Raw genomic sequence first — 25,619 nt, forward strand, 5'->3', positions numbered from 1 at the left:
TCAATGTCGCCCCATAACATAATTAACAATTAACAATAATAACAATAACATAATTATGACCTGGGATGTGGCATGAGTAAGTTCTGCTGTATCTATTTTCATTTGAAACACTGCTGGAAAATAGATGTGGACCGTGAGGCCTTCTCGAAGTCATGTGACAGAAATCGGCGAGAATGTTCTGGAAGGTCCCTTTTTCTCTCAGCCCAAAAAAAGAGGAGGGGGGAATAAAAGATTTAATGTTTGTTGAAACTCTGTCGCCAGAGTGATAACGCAACCTTGTTTTCACAAATCAGTAACCAAAGTATCTTCCCTTTTTTTAGTGTGGTAATATGTAATTTCTATCCAGTTCATTGTGTAATTTCAGAGACGGGAGAAGAAGTAATATTTCAGTGCCATGGTTTGAGACGACAAACCGGTTAATATCTAACGCATTAACAAACGTGGTTAAAGCATTATAGCCCGGGCCACGGCAATACGCCGTATAGACTTCAGGCGTTGGGTGTGTTTTCAAACAGTGTGACACGCAGGAACTCCTGATTTCCTAGTTCTCGATTTCACCCCACCGATCGTCGTTGCAGAGGTAAGATTTGAGGAAGCTCTGACCGGCAGGGAGTGGCTCAACCGGAAAGTCGTCGTTTTCACATTTTACATACTATCTTTCTTCACCAATGGCGCAGGGAGGCTGAGATAGGCTTCCCCCCCCCCCCCCCCAGGTCCGGCTCTGGTGAGTCAGAGGAAGTGGGTTCACAGGCCTGCAGCTCCAGAGACGACTGTGGGTCTCAGCACTCATTTAACTTCTGCTCTTAACTTTCATTTACCAACGCCATTTTGATTTCAGACGGGAGTCAATTTGAGACCATACAATTTTCACTACTTTTTACTACTATATAACTTTATTATGCAGCTCTTATAACATATCAGCGCATTATTTTATTACATCTGGAAATGATACCGACTGGTGTCCACCATGACGTTTTTCATGATTAAATTATTACCAGGAGGGGGTATCACAAAACGTTTGCTTGTGACACACCGTGACGGGTGTTTTTTTTTCTTTTCTTTTTCCTCGTTTGGAACAATAAACATGTTCCAAGCCTTTTGGGTTAATCATCTCTTCATAACATGACCTCAAAATCAAATGGCAAACATGCAGTACTGGAATATTCCACAATGTACTCCAAGCTTTATGTTTCGGCTGGGTAATCTTCCATTCTGATGAAAACGATTACCATTCTCATTTCCTCAAATGTCGCGGAATATGACATTAATGGGTATACTATTGTTAGTGGTAGTCATAATGAACACAATTGCCCTATCATTATTAGTTTTTTAATTATATTATTAGTTTTTCGCAGTAAACACAAACTACAAGATCTGTGTTACAGTTTCACCATGTTTCAGCGCATTTTATTCCATGCGAGTGCTCATTATTTATATTTTTGCTTGTTTACTCATTAAAAAGCATGAAAGGACTCCATAATGGCTTTAGATCGGGCACTGATTCCATTGAGCATCTTTAATTTCAACAAAATGGAAAGTTTCACTGTCCTGGACCCTGTTGATATTGTCTGTTCCCAACAAATACAATGAAAACAAATCAGCACTTTGAAAATGCATGATTGATACTAAATTGGCTGATGTTTAACAGAACATGTATATAAATACTACTGTATATACAGGGTCACGACAAACCTGTTACTCGTTCTCAACAGATCACAGATGGTCAATTTCCATTACATAACATTTAAAATTAATTTACTACCTTTCAGCATTATTGGTTCTTAATGACACAAAAGAGAAATCGACGTGCAACGCTGCCTGCCGATCGGTACCGTTCTAGGGCACACAGTCGAAACATTTGATATGCCCCCCACAAAATAGCCTAGGTAAGGGCCTGTTGGAAAAACATACATTTTCAATGTGGTGTGGAACTAGAAGATAATAGAAGGGGAAGGGAATTTAGAAAGCGATAAATAGAATGAAACCACAGAGTTCCACCCCACGTCATTCTCTGTGAGGTCCTGACTTCCTGTAGCACGCTTCACCAAGGCCAACGGTACAACATGCCCTGCATGATGACTTCTTATAACCCTCTCGGCATAATATACACCGTGTTAGTCTTCCCTCGATCATCATAGGACCTGAAATAAACACCGAACAAAAGACACAACAGTCATGTAATTAATATTATAATAATATATAATATATAATAATATATACAAGTCATTTTAAGACTTCTGAGATTTACTTTAAAGCAAGTGAACTGGCATGCACGAGATGGCAACAATCAGGCCGTCCTGACGATCAAATCCGCAAACCGTCAGACGTCTGACCGTTTTCCTGAGTTTTAAACACCCCCTTACCATCACCTTATTACACTAAAATTCAAAATTCTAGTATCACTTTTAATTAAACTTGGTGGAACGACCATGCCCGTTTATTAGGTTAAAGGTTTTTTCAATTTACACAACCTTGCGTAATATCAGACATTTGGCCAAGATGATGCCCAGACTTCAGATCGTAAACAATATAAATGTATTTTTTCGCACAGGGGTAACATATTAGTAATTCGGGTAAACATACAAGCCAACAGTACGTCCAGAAAACAAGTGGGGTCTTGAAGTTGCCATATTAAATCACACGTTTCCAAGTTCACCATTCATTTACATGACGCTGCGTAGAGGAGGGGCAGCTAGAGATACTGTACTGTATCTCAAATTTGTTGCTCAACTAATTTATGACTGCGGCCGACGCAGCCAGTCGGATGTGAAACTTGAAGCGAAAGTAATCGCTTTTAGATTTCTCCTAATTCATTGGTCGAGGAGCTGTCCCAGTTTTCTTTTCATGGCTTGGAAAAGTATAGATTTCATCTTCAGCCTGGACAGTTTTTCGAGAATCGTAAAACCCTAAGAATCGTTTCCCCGTGGTTCCGCATGTGGAAAACATAAGTAAGTGTAATTTGTTGTTTTGCCTCATTCTAGATTCTAGTGGTTTCATATGACATCTTGCGGTTCAGTGGCATATTTAGGCCCTTTTAAAAAAATGAAACTACAATGTTTACAATGTTTGATTATGTGCTCCGGTGTGTACATTTTACATGCAAGGTATACTATTCAGAAATGTGATATCTGCCTTCATTCTAGGTTCAAACGTCATTTCTCAAGTCACAGATTGTGTTCCTCTATTCGTGGGTACCGCTCTTGAATGTGTTGCAACGCCGTTTTAAAAGTTACAGATCTACCCACTTATGGTTTTAATAGGCTTTCGGTGTTTCACAAATTTTGCAGCTGTTCAGAATTCCCAGTGTTTTCCCAATTTTACTGTGAACTTCTGGCCAAAAGCATAAACCATTACCCGCTATGTTTTGTATAGGCTGCCTCCGACAATATCGGTTTTTTTGTGCCACATTAACCATTGATCCTTTATCGATAGCAAGATCAAACATTCGGGTAAATTAGGCAGATGTGTATAATTTAAAGCAATGCATTTACCGCAAACCCATTTGCAATTTCATTTGTGAATACAACCGCAGAATAACAACGCTATTGTCGTAATTCGTGGAAAATGCTTAAAGAGGATAACGCGAGAAAGTTTCGTTCCAGTCCGTTTACGCAACTACAAGATTTGAGAAGAACTATTTCCTCCTCGCCCACGTGTCGTAGGACGCCTGGCAGAGTACTGCGCTGTCAAAATCACTCAGACCACACCCGGCCCAGCGCGCACAAGCACGTGAGCCGTTCTGACCAGTCCAGTAAGGCGTATGAAATCCGCGATGTTGCGCGCGCTTAATTGACTACTAGTGGAGCTTTTCCTGACACCAGAGCTGGCCGACTGATGGCTGAATTATTGGTCGCTGTGTGGCTATTCGTGCCAATGGCATGACAACACAAGCTGCTCCCCAGTGTGCTCTTTGTCAGAGGTATCGATGGTTAGAAAGACGTAATTTAATAAAGGCGTTGTTAATTCATGCTGTTGCTGTTCTTAATCAAGATAAGAGAAGCACTTAACTGGGAAACACAGTCATCTGACTGAAGTATCGTTCCCTGGAATCTCTCTGGCTGCTCATTTCGAAATGCTTTCACTTGAAAAAAACAGGAGATGCCAGGAGGTTGGCGTTCATGATAGTGGTTTAACCCTTGACTGAGGGGGTGGCCGGTTTAACTGCGAGGGACACCACTAATTTCAGACAGAGAAAAACACTCCCTGTTTATGATGGCTTCCATTCAGGTCTATCACCCTGGGATATCGCATGTAGCCTGTAGCCTTGTGCCTAAAGTACGTAACTGGGACGCGGACGGCTGGTGGTTCAAGTCCCGGTGTAGCTACAATAAGATCCGCACAGCTGTCGTGCCCTTGAGCAAGGCCCGCATTGCTCCTTGGGGGGATTGTCCCCTGCGTAGTCTAATTTTAGTTGGCTAGGTAAGCAGTGCTTTGATAGTTAACTTTGGTCACTTTTGCTCTGTTTGTTTGTTTCTTGTTTAAAAAAAATAAATAAAAAATTGGCCCTCGTCCTTATCTTTGTTGTACATGTAGCAGTTCAAATCGTACTTCCCTCTAGGGTCTTTCAGCGAACTTATCCCTGGTTATGGATATGCACTTTGTTGTACGTCGCTCTGGATAAGAGCGTCTGCCAAATGCCAATAATGTAATGTAATGTAATCAATAGTAAGGTACTTTCGATAAAAGTGTCAGCTAAATAACTCATAATTATTATAATATAACCAGTGCAGTATACTCCTTAAAGTTTTGCATACGGCCTCGTTTTTTAAGCTACGCATTCTGAATCCCGTCAAACGCAAATACAAAACGCTCACGGTGCAGGTCAAGCGCAGTGTGAATGCACGACGCGGCATTAAAGGATGTATGGACACCAGCGACAGGCGGATAGACACAGATTGTCTTTTTTTTTTCCCTCAGGAAACCTGCACTCACCTGTATTATATTATATTATAGGCTACAGAGAAAAGCGAAGGCTACAGAGTAAACACTGCCAGTATGAATTATGAAAGATGAAAACAGAGATGATTACAGCAGACAAGGATATTACACATTTTTCTCTGGAAACGGGACAGTAAGGTGAAGGGGGATTTCTCAACAAGGCAGTGGTGGGCAGTTCATTTTGGCTTCAGGTGCGAAAAACAATGCTGAGGGACAGTGCATTAAGCTTGTCGGGGCCTGGCTGTGGCAGTGTACTTTAGCTCTCCGCAGACTGTGTTTTTTGTTTTTTTGGAGGTTTTTTTAAAAGCAGTTTTGGCTCCAGATGGTGAGAGCTCACCTCGGTACGTTTAAAAGGTTAATTTAATATTGAAATATTGAAACTGAAAACCACGTGAGAAGCAGGGCCACTCACACTAACTCGTAAAGCACATTTTGTGGTCCTTTCATTAACTCCGGTCAGGCTAAATATCCTCCTAACTGAATATTCATTTGTGGGCGAACAAGTTGATTACCGGTGCCAAGGCCCGAAACCTTGTTAATGAAGGAAAGCAGATCGGTTTGATTCGTTCTCGTCTCCATAAACAAAGAAGAATCAATTACGATGGTTCGTTCACATGCCTGAAAGGTTAAGTGACGGGGCAGAGTCATAATTTGCGTATGTACCGAGCACATGGGAAAGAGAAGCGTACAGTTATTTGAATATTCATTCTCGAAAGCTGCAGAATATTTGAATAACAAACTCAGGAGAAAAAGAACATACTTTTCGACTGGCTTCAAAACAATATCTGTCTGTTTCCATCTGTAAGATCAGGACAGAAGACCACACCCAGGCCATCCGAAACCTGTACATCCTGACAGGTAATAAATGCCCAGTCATATTACAGTTTGTGCCACAGTGGCAATAAGCTAACAGTTATTTATCAGAATCTAGTAGTAAAAATGATAGACTGTGATGTGTCTTGGGATTGTGAAGATACTAAATAAACTGAATCAGATATCATCACGTTTAGCAACAATGTTTAACCTGTCACAAAACAAGTTTGCCACAGAAGAATGGGAGTCCTTCAGCCATTTAACTGTAAAATTTGCTCCCATTTCGACTTTCAAGTCAAACGTTCAGTCTGCGGCATCATAAGCTTCAGACATTACCCTTCCTGTTCTATTGTTTTTGCTCTTAAACTTTTAGGTTGCTGGCTCATGCCGTCTATAGCTTTGGATACTTTGCGTCGTAATAAGGTCACTGCAAAGTCACCACTTCACTCAAATTCATGCAGTTTAATATACATCTAAAAATGTTAATGTTACCCAGCCATCCAGACTGTCAACATACCAAGGACAGCTGAGATCTGAAGTTGAAATGATGTAGATCAGGGATCTGGATTAACCGTCTCAGACATTACCTGGAACGTACAATTCATGTAGAAATAAAATGCAGAAAGTATCAGAGACTTCACCTCCATCTGTTCTGAGGAAGTCCAGATATTGGTGCTCATCGTTAAAACAGCACGGTGGTTTTTCTGATCGTTCTTCCCTCCAGGGGGCACGGGGCGTGAGCAACAGCAGGTGCAACGGCAAGGCCAAAAACATTGCGTTTGGCACAAGCCCAGAATGAAAACAGGCTAATGTAATGTAAATTCTTCTGTTTCACCCTCAAAAAACATACAATCAATCTAAATAGATGAATGGACGGTGACACGTGAAAACGGGACGGGCCAACAGGCACAACTACAGCAATAGTATTGCAGCCCGTGCTATGAAATTTGTAAGCATACTTATATTTATTTTTATTTTTTTGAGGATAGATCGGTGTATTTTTTTGTGATTGAAATAAGGCGTTGCAGGCAGTAAATCAGCCCAGGCTATATTAGGGGGCTCGGCGGTGCTAAGATCCTTCCTGCTCAGCCCTCATTGAAGCGTGCTTTGGGTGGGACAGGAAAAGGCAGGCGGATATGCTTCAGCGTATGGCTTGAACCTGAGCAGGACACTGTTTACGGCCTAAGCTACTCAGAGAAGTACATTTCAGATAGCAAATAAGCAAACACCACATTGCAGTTATTTAGCTGACACTTTTGTCCAAAGCGACTTCCAGGGGCCAATTCACCCTGGAGCAAAGTGGGGTTTAAGGGCCTCAAGGGCCCAACAGCTGCACTGATCTTACTGTGGCTACACTGGGTCTCCAACCAGAAATCTTCCGGGTCCCAGTCATGTACCTTTTTTTTTTTTTTTTTTTTTTTTTTTTTAATCGCTAATGGGTGGAGCTAAGAACAAGATAAAGAGCAAGGAAAGGAACGTGGAGGTAATATGTGGCTTGAGATAGGCAGTTACAATCATATAAGGGGCACCATCAAGGTTCATCATTTAAAGAGCAATCCCTGGCTCACTGCGATGGCTCTTGAAGCGATTTTAAAACGGGCCTCATTCACGCACTAGGAAAATCTAAATGCTAATCGTCTTGCAATCTCGGATGCTCTTCACCGGAAGCCATGGGGGGGGGCGCACTCACCCGAATGGGCACAGCATCCACCAGGTCACCATGGAAACGGCACACTGGATGGGGGCGGGGATAGCGTGGAGGCGGGGGCGGGGACAGCGTGGGGGCGGGGGCGGGGGCGGGGATTCAAACAGTCTGCTCAGCTGTCTTCACACACGATGACTCTCGCTCGTTGATGCTGAACAGTGTAAGATCACAAGTGTGTGATTAGAATGTTCTTAACTTGAAATTCTAATGCTGATGTAACAGTCACTACTGGTGAGTGAAAGAAGTGGAGTTCTAGAACATTGACTTTTAAAGAAACATTCCAAAAAAAAACTATAAGGGTTACATGAAAAAATAACTTAAAGGTCATTCACTGCTTGAACACTTCTACTTCTTCTGCAAGAATGCACACGAGAGAACAGTCAACCTCAACAGGACGCTGAAAGTACGCTGCCAGTTTTTTTTAAGAGACAGTCCACCTTCTTTTGCATTCTTAATTCAGGTGGTAGGAAAGCAGTGAGGGCAAGTGAGAGAGAAAGGATCAGTGAGCAGAAAGTGCTTTGGCAAAGCTCAGACTGTGTGTGTGTCTCTGCGTGTGTCTGTGTGCATGCGTGTCTCTGTGTGCGTGTGTGTGTGCATGCGCCAGTATGTGTGCATCTCTGTCTCTGTGTGCATGTGTATGCGCGTGTGTCTATGTGAGTGTGTGTGTCTGTGTGTTCATTTCTGTGAGTGAGTGTGTCTGTGTGCATGCGCCTGTATGTGTGCGTCTGTGTCTCTGTGTGCATGTGTCTGCGCGTGTGTTCATTTCTGAGTGTGTCTGTGTGTTCATTTCTGTGAGTGAGTGTGTCTGTGTGCATGCGCCTGTATGTGTGCGTCTGTGTCTCTGTGTGCATGTGTCTGCGCGTGTGTTCATTTCTGAGTGTGTCTGTGTGTTAATTTGTGTGTGTGTTGTGTGTGTGTTGAGTGTGTTCATTGTGTTGTGTGTGTTGTGTGTGTTCATTGTGTGTGTGTTGTGTTTATTGTGTGTGTGTGTGTGTTTATTATGTGTGTGTTGTGTGTTTTGTGTGTGTGTGTTTATTGTGTGTGTGTTGTGTGTGTGTTCATTGTGTGTGTTTATTATGTGTGTGTTGTGAGTTTTGTGTGTGTTGTGTGTGTGTGTTTATTGTGTGTATGTGTTCATTGTGTGTTTATTATGTGTGTGTTGTGTGTTTTGTGTGTGTTGTGTGTGTGTTCATTGTGTGTGTTTATTATGTGTGTGTGTGTTTATTGTGTGTTTGTTGTGTGTGTTCATTGTGTGTGTGTTGTCTGTGTTGTGTGTGTAGTGGGGGGGGGGGGGGGGGGGGGGGGCTGAAGACCCAGCCGCCCTAGAGACTGCACCATATGTCCAGACTCGCATGCCCAGCAGTGTGATTACACAGCGTCCCAGTCTACAGGAGTCCTTTCAGGACACAGATGTACTGCTGATTTCAGCCACTTCTTTGGTAGCCTCAGTAGGTAAAAGAGGAAAACAAACGGATGCCATTTCCACAAGTACCCACCAGCCAGTTGGGCTAATTGTTTTTCCACAGAGTTCTGACATGTTAACCAGCGCAATTTAATAAGGTGAAAAGGTTACCTTGGATACAAGGGCAGCGACGGAGCGTCTGGCTGTCTCGTATGCGGTAAAGAAAGGGTCCAGTGTGTCCGTGTGTCCTGAGGACGCACGGGAAGAGAGACGCAGACTCAGACATCTGCTGAGGAAGGAGCTCAGTACCTCGAGGGGGTAACAAATAATAACCCAAAACAGTCGATACAGAGAGCGCGGTTTGTGCGCCAGTAATTCAATTTCATCAGCATGCCCCGTGTATGAGAGGCACTTAATCAGAATCATCCTCCCCGTAACTCTGATGCAAGCGCGCCCGTAATTACGGTCTGGTCTATGCCGTTTCCGCTCGTTTAATGAAAGGGAGGGAAACAGACGAGTCTGTCTTTTTCCCTCTCCCATAATTCCCCCAAGGTCGGACAGGCGTACATTAGATGCCGTGCAGGCTCCCGATTGTTCTTTACAGATCAGGACCAAACTGAAAGAACAATGTTAGGCAAGTGGTCTGCATTTATATAGCGCCTTTATCCAAAGCGCTGTACAATTGACGCTTCTCATTCACCCAGCCACACACTCCCAACGGCGATTGGCTGCCATGCAAGGCACCACACCCAGCTCATCAGGAGCAATTGGGGGTTAGGTGTCTTTGACGCACCCAGGTCGGGATCGAACCAGCAAGCGCCCGACAGCTCTTCCCTGCTAAGTGAATGTCGCCCCCTTAAACGAGGTCTTAATGCTGCTACTCGGTGTGAGATACGGTTCCAGCCTGATTCGACTGACTTACGGGCTCCCGGATGTTTTTTTGACGTAAATAAATGTGGGCAAGACCGGCTTGAATTCGTCAGGTGGGAGAGGTCCTGCGAACAGAATTTGTGTTTTGATTCCTGTTGACCAATCGGGAGGTGGTTCCGTTCATGAAGTTTTTCCGGATCTGGTTCGGAAGCCAGTATAGTCTATGCCATCATCCGATCGGTGTCACAGTCTGACCTCACAAAGTGTGAGAGGTCATCTGAGCTCCCAACATCATAACGACCTCGTCTTCCTGGGACACTACATCATTACATTACATTACATCACATTACACTACACTACATTACATCAATGGCATTTAATGGCAGACGCTCTTATCCAGAGCGACGTACAGTTGATTAGACTAAGCAGGAGACAATCCTCTCCTGGAGCAATGCAGGGTTAAGGGCCTTGCTCAAGGGCCCAACGGCTGTGCAGATCTTATTGTGGCTACACCGGGGATCGAACCACCGACCTTGCGTGTCCCAGTCCTGTACCTTAACCACTACGCTACAGGCCGCCCAGACCTGTACGTACGGAAAGACAGACAGGGCCATGACAACGTTAAGTAAAACAGTAATGAAAAGTGATTCAACTAAATGGGCTCTAGCAACAGGAATCTGAGACAGCTCCCAAACTCCATAGTATATCTCAGTGCTTTTCTAGCGCTGCATTTTCCAGTGCTAAACGTGTCACACTCCCAGTGCTGATGGGTCAGAGAGTCCGCTGGTTCTCAGTGCGTTTCAGTTCTTCAATGATTCACTTAAGTGATCGGCTGGATGAGAATCCACACACCTCGTACTCAAGAGGGTGTAGAGCTTAGAACGAAATCTTGCAGATGTAGCAATCTCATCATGATGTTATGTTATGATCGAAGGGAAGTCACGACCACCTGTAGATGCTGTAAATCCCAGGACTGGAGAGGTTTCACACCTCTGCTGCGATGGCTCTCATTGGCTCATCTGCCCATCTGATGTCCCACAGGTGGAGTAGTGGATGCTGGGAGTCTGTACCGGGCGGTGGACTGTCTCCAGGTGTGTGACCCCAGGAGTAACAGGGGTGGACTGTCCCCCAGGCGTGTGACCCAAGGTGAGTTGCGAAGACAAGAGAAAGGGATTGTGTGAGGGGGTGGCCCCTGGTCAGAACACGCCCCTCTTTCCTAGAAGTGAAAAGTCTTTTTTGACAGTCACAACCTCGTCCCGGCTGAGGGAGCATGGCCAGGCTCCCAGAGTGACTGATTCACCAGGAGCGATGTCGAAATCTCTGGAGCGATCAAACATTTACTCTTGCGTTCTTCCACTACACCCAGGGCCCCGGCACACATCCCCTCCAGGGCCCGACTGTGACTGAGAGATCCGCACCGTATTAACCGCCAGTACCCAACCTCCGCTGTCCCAAGGACACACGTGAAGAAAGGGCCTTTACGCATGACAGTCACTCACTCCCGTTAGCGCTCGCAGAACAGCACTAGAGCAAACACTGCACGCTAATTGTGCTAACAGAGTGCGATTCCACACACGCGCGCACGCACGCACGCACGCACGCACGCACGCTATCTTACAGTCCATACTATCGCCAGACTTGAGAGAAATGCTTGATTTGACCTTTTTGATAATCATAAAATCATGCAAAAAAAAAAAAAAAAAAGAAACGTCTATTTTCAAATGCAGAAAAAAAACTGCTTCTTGATATTGATGCACTTGCTCGTTGACAAACAACCTGGTGTGTCACTTCCTCTCAGTTCTCCATTTGTGGTTAGCACACAGAACCGTAGAGGGAGGGACAGAGGAGATTTTGCTGAAGCCTGACATACAAGACTCGCAGTGTAGAAAAACAACTAAAAATATTGACCAATAAGCATGTGAGAAAAACCATCTCCCCCTCCACTCTCCGATTGTTGAGCCCACCCCATTCTCTGTTCTTCTTCTGTGGTATCAACATAAATATGTGCTGTGTGGTTGAATTTACACTGCCATTAATTGTAAAGTGTTTCAGACGAAAGCGCTATATAAATGCAGTCGATTTACAATTTACATTACATTACATTACATTATTGGCATTTGGCAGACACTCTTATCCAGAGCGACGTACAACAAAGTGCATACCCATAACCAGGGATAAGTTCTCTGAAAGACCCTAGAGGGAAGTACAATTTCAACTGCTGCCTGTAGCATTACCATTTACCATATCGATTTACCCCTCCCTGCTCTCCCTCTCCTCCCCTCTTGTACCCCTCCCTGCTCTCCCTCTCTGTCAGTGATCCTGCTTAGAGCCTCTCACCCCGTCCGTCACCATGGAAGCCGTCGGGAAATACGATTTCGCCGCCGCGGCCGAGGACGAGCTCAGCTTCCGAAAGGGAGACGTTCTGAAGGTAAATGGTAAAATGGCAGGCATTTATATAGCGCCTTTATCCAATGCGCTGTACCATTGATGCTTCTCCATTCACCCATTCATACACACACTCACACACCGACGGCGATCGGCTGCCATGCAAGGCCCCGACCAGCTCGTCAGGAGCATTTGGGGGTCAGGTGTCTTGCTCAGGGACACTTCGACACAGCCCGGGCGGGGGATCGAACCGGCAACCCTCCGTCTGCCAGACGACTGCTCTTACTGCCTGAGCCATGTCGCCCGGGGTGAGACGCCCAGGGGGTTAGACGCCCTGCCTGAAGCAGGCCCAAATCGCAGCCTTAACCACAACGTGTCCACCCAAGAGGCAGAGCTCGCTTCAGTTCGAATAACACGTGAGACCTTGGAATTATAAAGTTATAACTAGGCCCAGATGGAATCTGCTGGCTTTTCGGGGGGTTTTCTGCAGGGTTTCCAGATTAAAATCTGCAGAAGATCTGCGGTATTAATTTTAGCTCCAGAACTGTACTGCAGTCATTCACTACATTAATCAACGTGTTCAACCAAGCGGAGAGGACCACAGTGTTACAGGAAGTAAAAAAAAAAACATTATTATGATTAATGTAATCAGCATTCTAAATCTTTATTTCAGTTACCACAAATTGCAAAAGTGTGAAAATGTCAAAGATTGGGACACACATTAAACTATAATTGACCCTGGAAAGTGAATAGATCAGCCTTGAACATATTAAGAACAAATGTGCCGATTGTTCAAGAGATGCTTACAAACAGCTGGCAGTTTAACACTAGAAAGGCCATCGGGCATTTTTGACTTTACAGACAAAATTAACTTTTTCCTCAATTTAGTCAGTTCTTCACGACCATACGAACCGTCTTGAAGTATCTATTCCAAAAACATTGTAACACTGTAATACTAACATTTTTCCATCAACTTTCTGGAAAACAGGATTTGCCGTCATTTAGATGAAATTAATACAGATTTGCCATTCCCCTCCAATCAATGTCCTTTCATGCAGTGGGGCATATTATTTCCCCCAGAGCCAATGAGGTGTTAATGAGGGGTAATTCTTTCCCCCAGAGCCACAGGCTACAGCTCTGTTTCCCCCTCCTCATTAAACGGCAGTCAAACCGACTCCCTGCCCTCCAAACATCCCCCTGAAAGAGCAGTTTCACTCACATATAGGTCACAGTGCATAAGCTAGTGCTGCTCTAACTTCTGTTCAGTGTGTCTTTAATATAAAAATGTATATTAACTTTTCCCTCCCTACCTCCCTGTGAACCTTAATTGTTGTCTTTCTGTGATTTACTTTGTGTATCGGTATTTTTACTTGGCTAGGTAAGCAGTTTTTGGATAGTTAAGTTTGGTCACTTTTGCTTTGTTGTTTGTTTGTTTATTTGTATCTTTGTTGTACAGGTAGCAGTTAAAATTGTACTTCCCTCTAGGGTCTTTCAGCGCACTTACCCCTGGTTATGGGTATGCACTTTATTGTACGTCGCTCTGGATAAGAGCGTCTGCCAAATGCCATTAATGTAATTAATGTAAAAAAAATTAGTCCAATACAGCAAATGCAATATGCTCCTCTTTCCATGACTTTTCCTAAAATCTGTATGGAATTGAAATTCCCATGAGATATTTGACAGTGTGATCTTCGCCTATTGCACAATATGCGTGTGAAGTCCACTGAGTGAACTCGAGTACACCGTATGGGATAAACAACCGACAGAGACATATTTCTGCCTATATTGGAAGTCCCCCCCCCCCCCAAAAAAAAAAAAACCCCCTAACAAATCCAAGCAGGGCAGAATTAGGCTCACTGCAGTAATTGCAACAGTCTCCTGCAGCTGGTTCTGAAATTACCCGACCTTCAGGTCGAGACAGAGATGCACTTCAATATTAAAAATTATTAAATTATTTTGAGAAATTTGAGACTACATACCCTAATCCAGTGGTTCCCAATCATGATCCTTAGTATGATGGGTTTCATGCCAAGCTTAGAATTAGTACTCTTTATTTATTTTCTTAATGTTTTTTTTATTTTTTATTTGAAGCTTTTCATGCCTAGAGGGTTTTTTTTTTTAACCCTCTTAAGTCACATCACGTAAGAAATATCCAAACACTCCATGAAGGATATGTGAAAAAATGCTGTAAAATAAGAATGCTTTCAAAAAATAGAAATGTTAATAGTTTATTTTTCATCAATTAACAAAATGCATGAACAGAAGAAAAATCTAAATCAAATCAATATTTGGTGTCACCACCCTTTTCCTTCAAAACAGCATCAATTCTTCTAGGTATACTTGCACAATGTTTTTGAAGGAACTCGGCAGGTAAGTTGTTCCAAACATCTTGGAGAACAAGCCACAGTTCCTCTGTGAAGCCTCAAATGCTTCCGTCTCTCCATGTAATCACAGACTGACTCGATGATGTTGAGATCAGGGCTGTGGGGAAAATACCATCACTTCCAGAACTCCTTGTTCTTCTTTACGCTGAAGATAGTTCTTAATGACATTGGCTGTATGTTTGGGGTCTTCGGCAAACAAACTGCCTTCTGCTACAGCCAAATATTTCACATTTTGACTCATCAGTCCAGAGAACCTGCTGCCATTTTTCTGCACCCGAGTTCCTGTGTTTTTGTGCATAGTTGAGTCGCTTGGCCTTGTTTCCACGTCGAAGTTATGGCTTTTTTGCCGCAATTCTTCCATGAAGACCACTTCTGACCAGACTTCTCCGCACAGTAGATGGGTGTACCTGGGTACCACTGGTTTCTGCCAATTCTGAGCTGATGACACTGCTGGAGATCTTCCGGGAAGTAAGCATGATGTGTCTTTCAACTGCTGCACTAAGTTTCCTTGGCCGACTGCTGCGTCTACGGTCCTCAACATTGCCCGTTTCTTTGTGCTTCTTCAATAGAGCTTGGAAAGCATCTGGAAACCCCTGTCTGTCTGGGAGAGACCTTGCTGATGCAATATAACTACCATGTTTCTTGTTGCTGTGCTCAGTCTTGCCATGGTTTATGACTTCTGACATTAAACTGTCTTCAGCAACCACACCTTGGAAGCAGAGTTTGGCTGTTCCTCACCCAGCTTTAACCCTCCTACCCAGCTGTTTCTGTTTCAGTTAATGATTGTGTTTCAACCTACATATTAAATTGATGATCATTAGCTCCTGTTTGGTATAATTGGTTATATATATAATATAATATATAATATATATAGGTATAATAATTTTGTTAATTGATAAAAATAAACTATTAACATTTATATTTTTGAAAGCATTCTTACTCTACAGCATTTTAGCACACCTGCCTAAAACCTTTGCACAGTACTGTATGTGTGAAGTTTTACAGAAAAATACTGTATGAAAATTATGAAAATACTTTTGCAACATTTTAAAGGTTGCATCCGCTTGGAGCCCATTCACTGCGGTATCTTTGAAGATCGATATCTCAAAACTGCTCAGAACACAGATAGAATCTTATAATTCCAAGGTCACGACATCTTCTGAGCACATACCGTTATCACTGACTTTTGTGGCCGATTTAACAGATTAGGGTAGATGCTTGCAGAAGTGCCATTTCTTCCTCTCTGAAGGAGAGCGAGACCACGTTCACCTCTCTCAAATCTCTCTCTAAACCCCTTCAGATCATAAGCACTGAGGATAACTGGTACAAGGCAGAGTTCCATGGACATGAAGGCTTTGTTCCCACCAACTACATCGAGAGAAACATTCCCAGGTGAGACTCGTGATCGAAAAGCCCCGTCCGCACCAACAACTATAACGATAACGATAACGGTAATGATGTGAGCATCCACACTGACGAACGATAACGCCCTGTAGTCTCTGGGCTATGTTACCTGTAAATTCGGATGCATTTTGATCGTTGCCGTTTTATCGCTCATGCAGCTAGAAAAAAGAAATCTCTCTGAATGTGATCTCAACAATATTGTGTATACATCTGTATATATTTGTATTTCTGTATGAGTGTATGTGCGTGCGTGTGTGTGTGCATGTATGTGTTTGCACTTGTGTATGCATCTGTGTGCGTCTCTCAGTGTGTGTCTGTGTATATATTTACGTTTGTGTGTGTGTGGGTCTCTCTCTGCAGCTGGTTCCAGGAGAACTGCAGCCGGGGTTCAGCAGAGGAGACTCTGATGTCGTGTGAGGTGGGGGCCTTCTTGATCCGCGGCAGCCAGAGCTCCCCTGGGGACTTCTCCATCTCCGTCAGGTCCGTATGTGTGGGCCCCAGGGCCCAAAGGACTCCAACTGCACCACACGGCACATATTCCCCCACACACCTAACCACACAACACATATTCCCCAAACACCACACCATACAGCACATATTCCCCAAACACCACACCACACAACACATATTCCCCCACACACCTAACCACACAGCACATATTCCCCCACAGACCACACCACACAACACATATTCACCAAACACCACACCACACAGCACATATTCCCCAAACACCACACCACACCACACAATACATATTCCCCCACAGACCACACCACACAACACATATTCACCAAACACCTAACCATACAGCACATATTCCCCAAACACCACACCATATAACACATATTCCCCAAACACCACACCATTCCACACAACACATATTCCCCAAACACCACATAACACATATTCCCCAAACACCACATAACACATATTCCCCAAACACCACACCATTCCACACAACACATATTCCCCAAACACCACATAACACATATTCCCCAAACACCACACCATACAACACATATTCCCCAAACACCACACACATTCCCCAAACACCACACCACACATATTCCCCAAACACCACACCACACATATTCCCCACAGACCACACCACACCACACATATTCCCCACAGACCACACCACACATATTCCCCAGACACCACACCACACATATTCCCCAGACACCACACCACACATATTCCCCACAGACCACACCACACATATTCCCCAAACACCACACAACACAACACATATTCCCCAAACACCACACAACACCACACCATACCACACAGCACATATTACATTACATTATGTATTTGGCATTGGCCAGACGCTCTTATCCAGTGCGACGTACAGTTGATTAGACTAAGCAGTGCACCCCTGGAGGATGTTAAGGGCAGGGGTAAGGGCCTTGCTCAAGGGCCCAATGGCAGTGCGGATGTTATGGTGGCTACACCGGAGATCGAACCACCAACCTTGTGTGTACCAGTCATGTACCTTAACCACTACGCTACAGGCACATATTCCCCACACACACCACACCACACATATTTCCCCCCACACTGGCCTGCCCGCTGTATGCTGTAGTAATAATAATATTTTATTTAGCTGACACTCTTGTCCAAAACGACAGATGACAGGGGACAATCCCCCCTGGAGCAATGTGGGGTTAAGGGCCTCGCTGAAGGATGCAGCAGCTGTGTGGATCTTATTGTGGCTACACCGGGGCCTTGGACCCACGACCTTCCGGGTCCCAGTCACGTACATTAGTAGGCTACAGGCTGCCCCATGCGGTCAGAATCCAGACAGCTGGACATAACCACGACAGTATTAAGCTCATGTTATCAAAACCCTCCAGGCCCAGTCCAGTACTGGGGAGCTGGGGTTTTTCCTGCTGAGTTAAAGATAACCAAAGCTATTATTTGCAGGAAGAGGCCACGCCAAGGTCACATTCAAACCCGAGAGAAATGTAGCAAAACGTTCATTTAAACGGACTTGCAAACCGTGGGCGGACTGACTGACCTAGATACGGTTTGGCCCTCTGGCGTCAGAGAAGGCCATTCGGGATTCAAGGCATAGGCCTACATCATTATTGATCTGGGCTACACCCCGAACACGCCCACAACACAGGAGTAAACATACCTCAAAGACTGTTGCAAAACGTCGCACACCGTTGGGAAGAAATGTATATCGCACAACCCAGAAACCGCAGCGATAAGTTTTCCGATTCCGAACGTGCCCTAGTTTTTCATTTGTCGAAGAAATGCTAGCTGTTCGGCAGCTTATACACTGTTCAGGCTATCCAAGATTGCCTCTATCCATCAACGCTAATGTCCATGACACGTGCCTTACATTAGATCATCCAGAACGCACACCTACCTAAGAGCAAATTACAAATCAAAGTGCCCGAGTACATTCAAATAGGTTAGTGAGAGCAGCCATTACGCGGATGATGAGAAATAGCACTCACCACTGCGCACCTCTTCAAAGTCTGTAATTAAGTGACACGGCGCAAAAGGACTGTGCTGTACGGTGAACATAGCCATGACTTGAGGGGGGGGTTTAGGCGTAAAACGAAGGCGAGAGCTGGCAATCGCTGCATTCATACCACTGTGCTTTATTGCTTTCATAAAATGGCTACAATGTATAGAAACAAGTTACATTACATTATTGGCATTTTGGCAGACGCTCTTATCCAGAGCGACGTACAGTTGATTAGACTAAGCAGGAGACAATCCTCCCCTGGAGCAATGCAGGGTTAAGGGCCTTGCTCAAGGGCCCGACGGCTGTGCGGATCTTATTGTGGCTAGACCGAGATTAGAACCACTAAACCGTGCGTGTCCCAGTCATTTACCTTAACCACTACGCTACAGGCCGCCCTAGTCATTGATGCAAGTCATTGATGACACAGTGTAATGTATTTTGTAATATTATTTCGTATGTCACAGTTTGTGTGCGGAGTGATACGGGCCGTTGCTGTATCACTGTCACTGTACAGCGCAGCCTCAGCCAATCAGCATCCAGGATCGAAACAAGGTTAGGTATGGTTACAGTCCCAGCCAATCAGAGGGCGGGTCTGATGGGAGTAAAAAAAAGCACAGCCACCCTCCCCATCATAGGGATTGCACAAGGCCACCGGATTTCCCAAAAAACCACGACTGAGAGGGTTCTACGAAGTCCAGTATTCATATGCTGATGACAGTCAGTCTGGATCACCATGATTTGTGATCAAATAGGGACTGAACTGCAGGGCAGACCTATTGTAAAACACACATGCACTTATCATTGTTTACGGCAAGACCTACCCATAGGAACGCACGTGAAGGCCCCAAAAGAATTATCACAAAGAATAATTATTACCCATAATTCTTTCCATAAAAAACAAGGATAAGAGTGTGTGTGTGTGTGTGTGTGTGTGTGTATTGCAATAGGTGTGGCCTACAGTAGAGTTCACCGTGAGGTGATAAATCAGGTTTTTATGGAGAACCAGACTCACAGTGGGGTGTAGCGGGTACCCACTATCAGCATACGAATGATGGATAATACCTCAAAACACCTTTTTACCATTTCGGTCGTGTTGTTTTCGACAGTCGGGTGAGACAAGGCATCAGCGTCGCGCTGCAAAGAGGGTCCAGCTCATCAGAAGCAGCATATATGCAGCTCTGCGCATAGTCAGCCCCGCTTATTCAAATGCAATGCGCTTAAAAGTCACATTAATATTTCACAAACCTACAACTCTCGTTGCCGACGTGGTCCAACGGCGCAATTTATGCCAGCCCACTCGCCTCATAAATCAACCGTTGGCTTGGGCTGTTCGCTGTTCAGCGCGGTTAGATTCGGGCTGAGAATGAGAAACGGCCGCATCCTCTCTGCGAGCACTCCCCCCCGGTGGCCAGCTGCGGTACTGCACGTGTCAAACACGACCGGACGCCCGCGATATCTGAAAATGATTTCAGAGAGGCACACTCTGCTATCCCAAGTGGTGCACAAAAGCCTCAGACTCAGGATAAAACTCTGATTTGTCACAATCGGTTTTTTCTTTTTGCATGAGATTTTCAACGTATTATACTGTCAATCCACGTGGATTTATTAACACCAACAGTTGAACCACTTGATTACCTTGGGGGTAAAAAGACAAAGGCCTATTCTGAAGGGTCTCTCAGTATCAACACAAATTTCCTGTGAACTGCGATGGGACAGTGACCCATCAATAGCTCTATAACTGGAGTAGCTCTATAACCGTCTGTCTTTCGTTCTTCAACAGAAAGCACCGATTCACATCACTGGTTCCTTAACCTGTATATGCTAGTTCCTTTGTTTGAATCGTGAATCCTAGTAATCTAATCGCTAGCTAATGACAGTTTGAATCAGTCTTACCCATGATAGTTTTTAATGGCTGAAAGGTCAAAGGTTGAAGAAAACGCATACAGTGCCATGCCTACATCTGCCAGGAGGTGGCGCCACACGAGAAGGGTGAGTGCTGAGACGGACTTCACCGCGTGAAGAATCAAAACGTAATGCAGTCCACTTCACCTCGTGTCATTTCTAGGACAAACCCATCAGTCTGTAAAGAAACACTCTCTCACTCTCTCACTCACTGAAGGATATGAAAGCACCTCTCTTTCTCACCTTCATTCACTGGGGGTAGTCTGTAGCCTAGTGGCTTAGGTACATGGACTGAGACCCGGAAGGTTGGTGGTTCAAGCCCCGGTGTAGCCACAATAGGATCCACACAGCCGTTGGGCCCTTGAGCAAGGCCCTTAAGCCTGCATTGCTCCAGGGAGGATTTGTCCCCTGCTTAGCCTAATCAACTGCAAGTCGCTTTGGATAAAATGCGTCAGCTAAATGACACAAATTATTACAATTAAATCGGTGAGGGATATGAACACAGCCTCTTCTGACAGCGAGACAGCTCACACCTGCGTGCTTACCACCCCCCTCCCCCAGGCACGAGTGCGATGTGCAGCACTTCAAAGTCATGATGGACCACAAGGGCCAGTACTTCCTGTGGACGGAGAAGTTCAGCTCCCTCAACAAGCTGGTGGAGTACTACAAGCGCACCTCCATCTCGCGACAGAGGCAGATCTTCCTGCAGGACCGGAGCTGGGACCCCATGGCCCCGGCCGTGTCCATGACCGGAGGGCCCCCGCCGCAGGTACTCAACCCCTGAATCTCTGAAATGCTTTGATAAAGGTTCTCCGCTATGCCAAGTTGTGCACAAAAGCACCGTTCGTTCTCTCAGGGTAAACTTTTTTTTATGCCCCCACAAGTACAACATTCGAGGGGGGGGGGGGGGGGGGTGTGTTGTGTTGGGCTTCATGTGCCCTAGGTCTTCTTCGGTGCACTTGCAATAGCTTTTTATTGCTCTTAAGATTATTTTTTATTTGCCTGTCATTGCTTTCAGTTTCTCTCTCAAAAGCGCAATATACACGTTGGGTAAACTAAGCGGTAGGTACACTTTAGTGATAGGAAAAGGCGAGCACTGCTGGGCTGAATGGCCTGTTCTCGTAATTACATTATGCTATCTCGACACGGCTTAACCGCATACACCATTTTGCTCCAACTCAGGATCTTGGGAATCATAGAAAAATTTGATTTTCCCACATTGGCTTGTTCATGTCTTCACAACTCTGATATTCCTGACAGCACATGAACGCAGCATAACCCTACAGTGAGGTTTAGCATGACCCGACAGCATGATCCCTGTTCTTTACAGGCAAAGAGAGGAAGTCTCCCGGAGGAAAGAAGCTCCCCCAACCCCGCAGCCCACCGGAGGGCCTCAGACCTGCCGCCCTCCACACAGGTAACCCCGCTGTCATCAGACAGGTAACCTCACTGTCATTACACAGACAGGTAACCCCACTGTCATTGCACAGGTAACCCCACTTTTTAAATAAATCGTATGTGTTAATAGTGTAATTATTGTTACGGTTATGTTTATTGTTCTTTGTGTGGACTGCTTCCATCTCTTCTTCTTCAGTATAAGAGAAGCAGCCTGGATGACAGAGTTCACACCCTGGGCAGCATGGGAACGGCCAGTCCTCCCACCTTTGTCCAGACCCCACGACGGCCCTCCGACAACACGCCTTTCGGACAGGTACGCGTCTACCATCCAGCGTCCGTCTCCCCCCCTCCCCCCCTCCCCCCCTCCCCCCCTCCCCCAGACAGGATCTGTGCAATCCCAAAATGAGTCTCTGACAGGGGCACAAACTGGAAGATGTTAAAACACGGCCGCCTGAGGATCGGGAACGGCCGGTTTAGAAATCGCAGAACGTTCATGAACGTTCTACTGTCATCCAGTGCACGTTGTCATTCGCAGTGACGCTCTGTCACTGGACTACAAACTGGCCTTTACTCATACTGTTCAACTGTCCTGTGGTCTTTACGTTAACATTACATTACATTATTGGCATTTGGCAGACCCTCTTATCCAGAGTGACGTACAGTTGATTAGACTAAGCAGGAGACAATCCTCCCCCGGAGCAATGCGGGGTTAAGGGCCTTGCTCAAGGGCCCAACGGCTGTGCGGATCTTATTGAGGCTACACCGGGATTACAAGCACCAACCTTGTGTGTCCCAGTCATGTACCTTAACCACTATACTACAGGCCGCCCCTAAAACTTTTAGTTATAATGACTGTCTACTCATTTAAGTTGAGGCTACTCTGATGGTCTAGGAAAATTCAGAATTCAGTGTGTACTGGGCCCAAATTGGACTTGGGTTGAGGGGCGCCCGGGGCCTATTCCACGAAGCAGGATGACAGAGTTAGCCGGATAACTGCGCTGAGTAAAACCCGGAGCAGCCCTTTTTACTTCAGTCCATGTTCCAGATATGGGAGGGCTCCAGGTTTTACACGGTGCAGTTATCCAGCAAACTCTGTAATCATATGATTTATTCATATGGTGCAGGCCCCTGGTCAGAATTAATTATGTATTTTGCTTGATTAATGCTAATCAGGGTCTGTAGGGTATGCCTGAAGAAGCCTGTCACAGACCTGAGATAGAGAATGAGTGCAGGTTACTACACTGGGCTTATGAAGAGTGATTCCACCTGAAATGAAATGCCAGTTTACCATACTGGGATGATGCAATCAACCTGATCTGTATGTGTGTGTGTGTGTGTGTGTGTGTGTGTGTGTGTGTGTGTGTGTATGTGCGCACGCATGTGTGCGTATGTGTGTATGTGTATGTGCGCATGTGTGTGTGTGTGTGTTTGTTTGTGTGTGTATGTACACGTGCGTGTGTGTATGTGTGTATGTGCACGTGTGTGTGTGTGTGTTTGTGTGTGTATGTGCGTGTATGCACGTGTGTGTGTGTGTATGTGCATGTGCATGTGCATGTGTGTGTGTGTTTGTGTGTGTGTGTGTATGTGCGTGTGTGTGTGTGCGTGCGTGTGTGTGTGTGCACGTGTGCGTGTGCGTGTGTGTGTGCATGTGCACGTGTGCGTGTGTGTATGTGTATGTGTGCGTGCGTGCGTGTGTGTGTATGTGTATGTGTGCGTGCGTGTGTGTGTGTGTGTGCGTGTGTGTATGTGTGTGTGTGTGTGTGCGTGTGTGTGTGCGTGTGTGTATGTGCACGTGTGTGTGTGTGCACGTGTGTGTGTGTGTGTGTTTGTGTGTGTATGTGCGTGTATGCACGTGCGTGTGTGTGTGTATGTGCATGTGCATGTGTGTTTGTGTGTGTGTGTATGTGCGTGTGTGTGTGTGCGTGCGTGTGTGCATGTGTATGTGTGCGTACGTGTGTGTGTATGTGCGTGTGTGTGTGTGTGTGCGTGTGTGTGTGTGTGTGCGTGTGTGTATGTGTGTGTGTATGTGCGTGTGTGTATGTGCGTGTGTGTATGTGTGTGTGCGTGTGTGTGTGTCTCACAGAGGCCAGCCCTGCAGGTGAGGGCTCTGTACAGCTTCACGGCAGAGGAGAGCGATGAGCTGGGCTTCAGCGCCGGCGAGGTCATCGACGTGGTGGACCACTCCGACTCCACCTGGTGGAAGGGGAGGCTGAGGGGCAAGATCGGCCTCTTTCCCACCAACTACACCACGCCCATATGACACCACCAACTACACCACCCCCACGTGACACCACCAACTACACCACCCCCACATGACACCACCCAGTACACCACCCCCATATGACACCACCACGTACACCACCCCCATATGACACCACCACGTACACCACCCCCACATGACACCACCCAGTACACCACCCCCATATGACACCACCACGTACACCACGCCCATATGACACCACCAACTACACCACCCCCATATGACACCACCAACTACACCATGTCCATGACTGCACGCCCGCATGACACCACTCCCATATGACGCCACGCCCACATGACACCACGCCCATATGACACCACCAACTACACCACCCCCACGTGACACCACCAACTACACCACCCCCATATGACACCACCAAGTACACCACCCCCACATGACACCACCCAGTACACCACCCCCATATGACACCACCACGTACACCACGCCCATATGACACCACCAACTACACCACCCCCATATGACACCACCCAGTACACCACCCCCATTTGACACCACCCAGTACACCACGCCCATATGACACCACCAACTACACCATGTCCATGACTGCACGCCCGCATGACACCACTCCCATATGACACCACTCCCACCAACTAAGCCACTGGTCCACTAGCAGCCTAACTCAGGGATGCAGTATAATCCAGTGAAAACGTATAGTGTGTGAGATGTTTGTTTTTAAACTTGGCTAAAGGCTAAATGATAAAACTCAGTGTAAAAGATGATAAATTAAAGTAAATGGAGGTATGATTTTAATGAGTGTAATAATGATGGCATGCTATGTGGCTTCTGTAAAACAGACCACATTCCCGGAAACAAAGAGGTAACCTGTCCATCAAGTGCAGATAGAATGATGACAGCGGAAAACGCCGCCAAACGCCGCTTGGTGGTTGGAATGTGATGGAAAATTGTTTTTGCCCTGTCATAATATATATTTAAGGTACCAGTTCAGCCCAGTAGTTGTGTACTTACCCACTAAGTACTAGGTAACTAACGGGCTGTTTAAAAAAAAAAGATAATAATAATAAATAAAAACTTTCAAAGCATTAGAGATTATTCTATAAATCAGCGATTTGATATCAATTATTAATGGTGAGATGCACGATCCAAGATACATGATACAGGTTAATATATGCAATAACATAAAAAAGAGGAAGAAAAACTAACTAAAGCTATGCTAACTACAGTTTAACATTTTTCATAGCTGCTGATGCTTTCGCTAAATTTATATTTGATACGGATATGATAAACGTCATTTACCTGGATACCTTGGTTTTATTTGTTTCTGAAACATGCCCATCGTGCTACTAGTCTGTTTCTATGGACATAGGCATGTTGTAATGAACCGTATTATTTTCCTAATAAACTACATAATGTATAAGAATAAAATTAAAGTATTTTTCTGAAAAATACATGGATGGCGAACATTTATTTCTGTGCGGAGTCATATTAACTACAGGTGTGTGTGTGTGTGTGTGTGTGTGTGTGTGTGTGTGTGTGTGTGTGTGTGTGTGGCAGAAGCTTGGAATTTTGACCACAACTACCTACACTCGCAGTGCACAATAGTCACCCGAACTATAGCCACTCCTTATAAATGACACGTTGGTCCCGCCCCGTCCGTTGCTTGGAAAAGCGCTTAGCTCACCTGTGCACCTCTACAA

At 45.3% G+C, this 25,619-nt stretch overlaps 1 protein-coding gene across 4 annotated transcripts; it reads left to right on the forward strand.

Annotated features, from left to right (window-relative positions):
- The first annotated feature begins 2,693 nt into the window (after positions 1 to 2,693).
- On the forward strand, positions 2,694 to 25,368 carry LOC133114410 (growth factor receptor-bound protein 2-like). 4 transcript variants are annotated; one of them, XM_061223757.1, is made up of 10 exons: positions 2,694 to 2,948; positions 10,770 to 10,874; positions 12,043 to 12,156; positions 15,798 to 15,889; positions 16,262 to 16,381; positions 20,847 to 21,054; positions 21,616 to 21,702; positions 21,880 to 21,996; positions 23,767 to 23,939; positions 24,238 to 25,368. In XM_061223757.1, exons 3-10 carry the CDS (start codon positions 12,079 to 12,081, stop codon positions 24,239 to 24,241), a joined length of 879 nt encoding a protein of 292 aa, XP_061079741.1. In that variant the 5' UTR covers positions 2,694 to 2,948; positions 10,770 to 10,874; positions 12,043 to 12,078; the 3' UTR covers positions 24,242 to 25,368. The 4 variants fall into 4 exon arrangements, with proteins under 4 accessions (XP_061079741.1, XP_061079740.1, XP_061079739.1 ...); XM_061223756.1 differs by adding an exon at positions 5,745 to 5,796 and having other exon boundaries at positions 2,695 to 2,948; positions 23,767 to 25,368; XM_061223755.1 differs by having other exon boundaries at positions 2,695 to 2,948; positions 23,767 to 25,368.
- Positions 25,369 to 25,619: the final 251 nt, after the last annotated feature.

Source organism: Conger conger, chromosome 16 (genome assembly GCF_963514075.1).
Source record: "Conger conger chromosome 16, fConCon1.1, whole genome shotgun sequence".
NCBI lineage: Eukaryota > Metazoa > Chordata > Actinopteri > Anguilliformes > Congridae > Conger > Conger conger.

What these genes read in the sequence shown, in the direction of transcription:
- LOC133114410 (XM_061223757.1), top strand. Translation starts at nt 12,079, where the DNA reads ATGGAAGCCGTCGGGAAATACGATTTCGCCGCCGCGGCCGAGGACGAG. An exon ending in GACTTCTCCATCTCCGTCAG is followed by an intron (nt 16,382 to 20,846) that starts GTCCGTATGTGT and finishes CCCCTCCCCCAG; the next exon opens with GCACGAGTGCGATGTGCAGC. An exon ending in ACCTGCCGCCCTCCACACAG is followed by an intron (nt 21,703 to 21,879) that starts GTAACCCCGCTG and finishes CTTCTTCTTCAG; the next exon opens with TATAAGAGAAGCAGCCTGGA.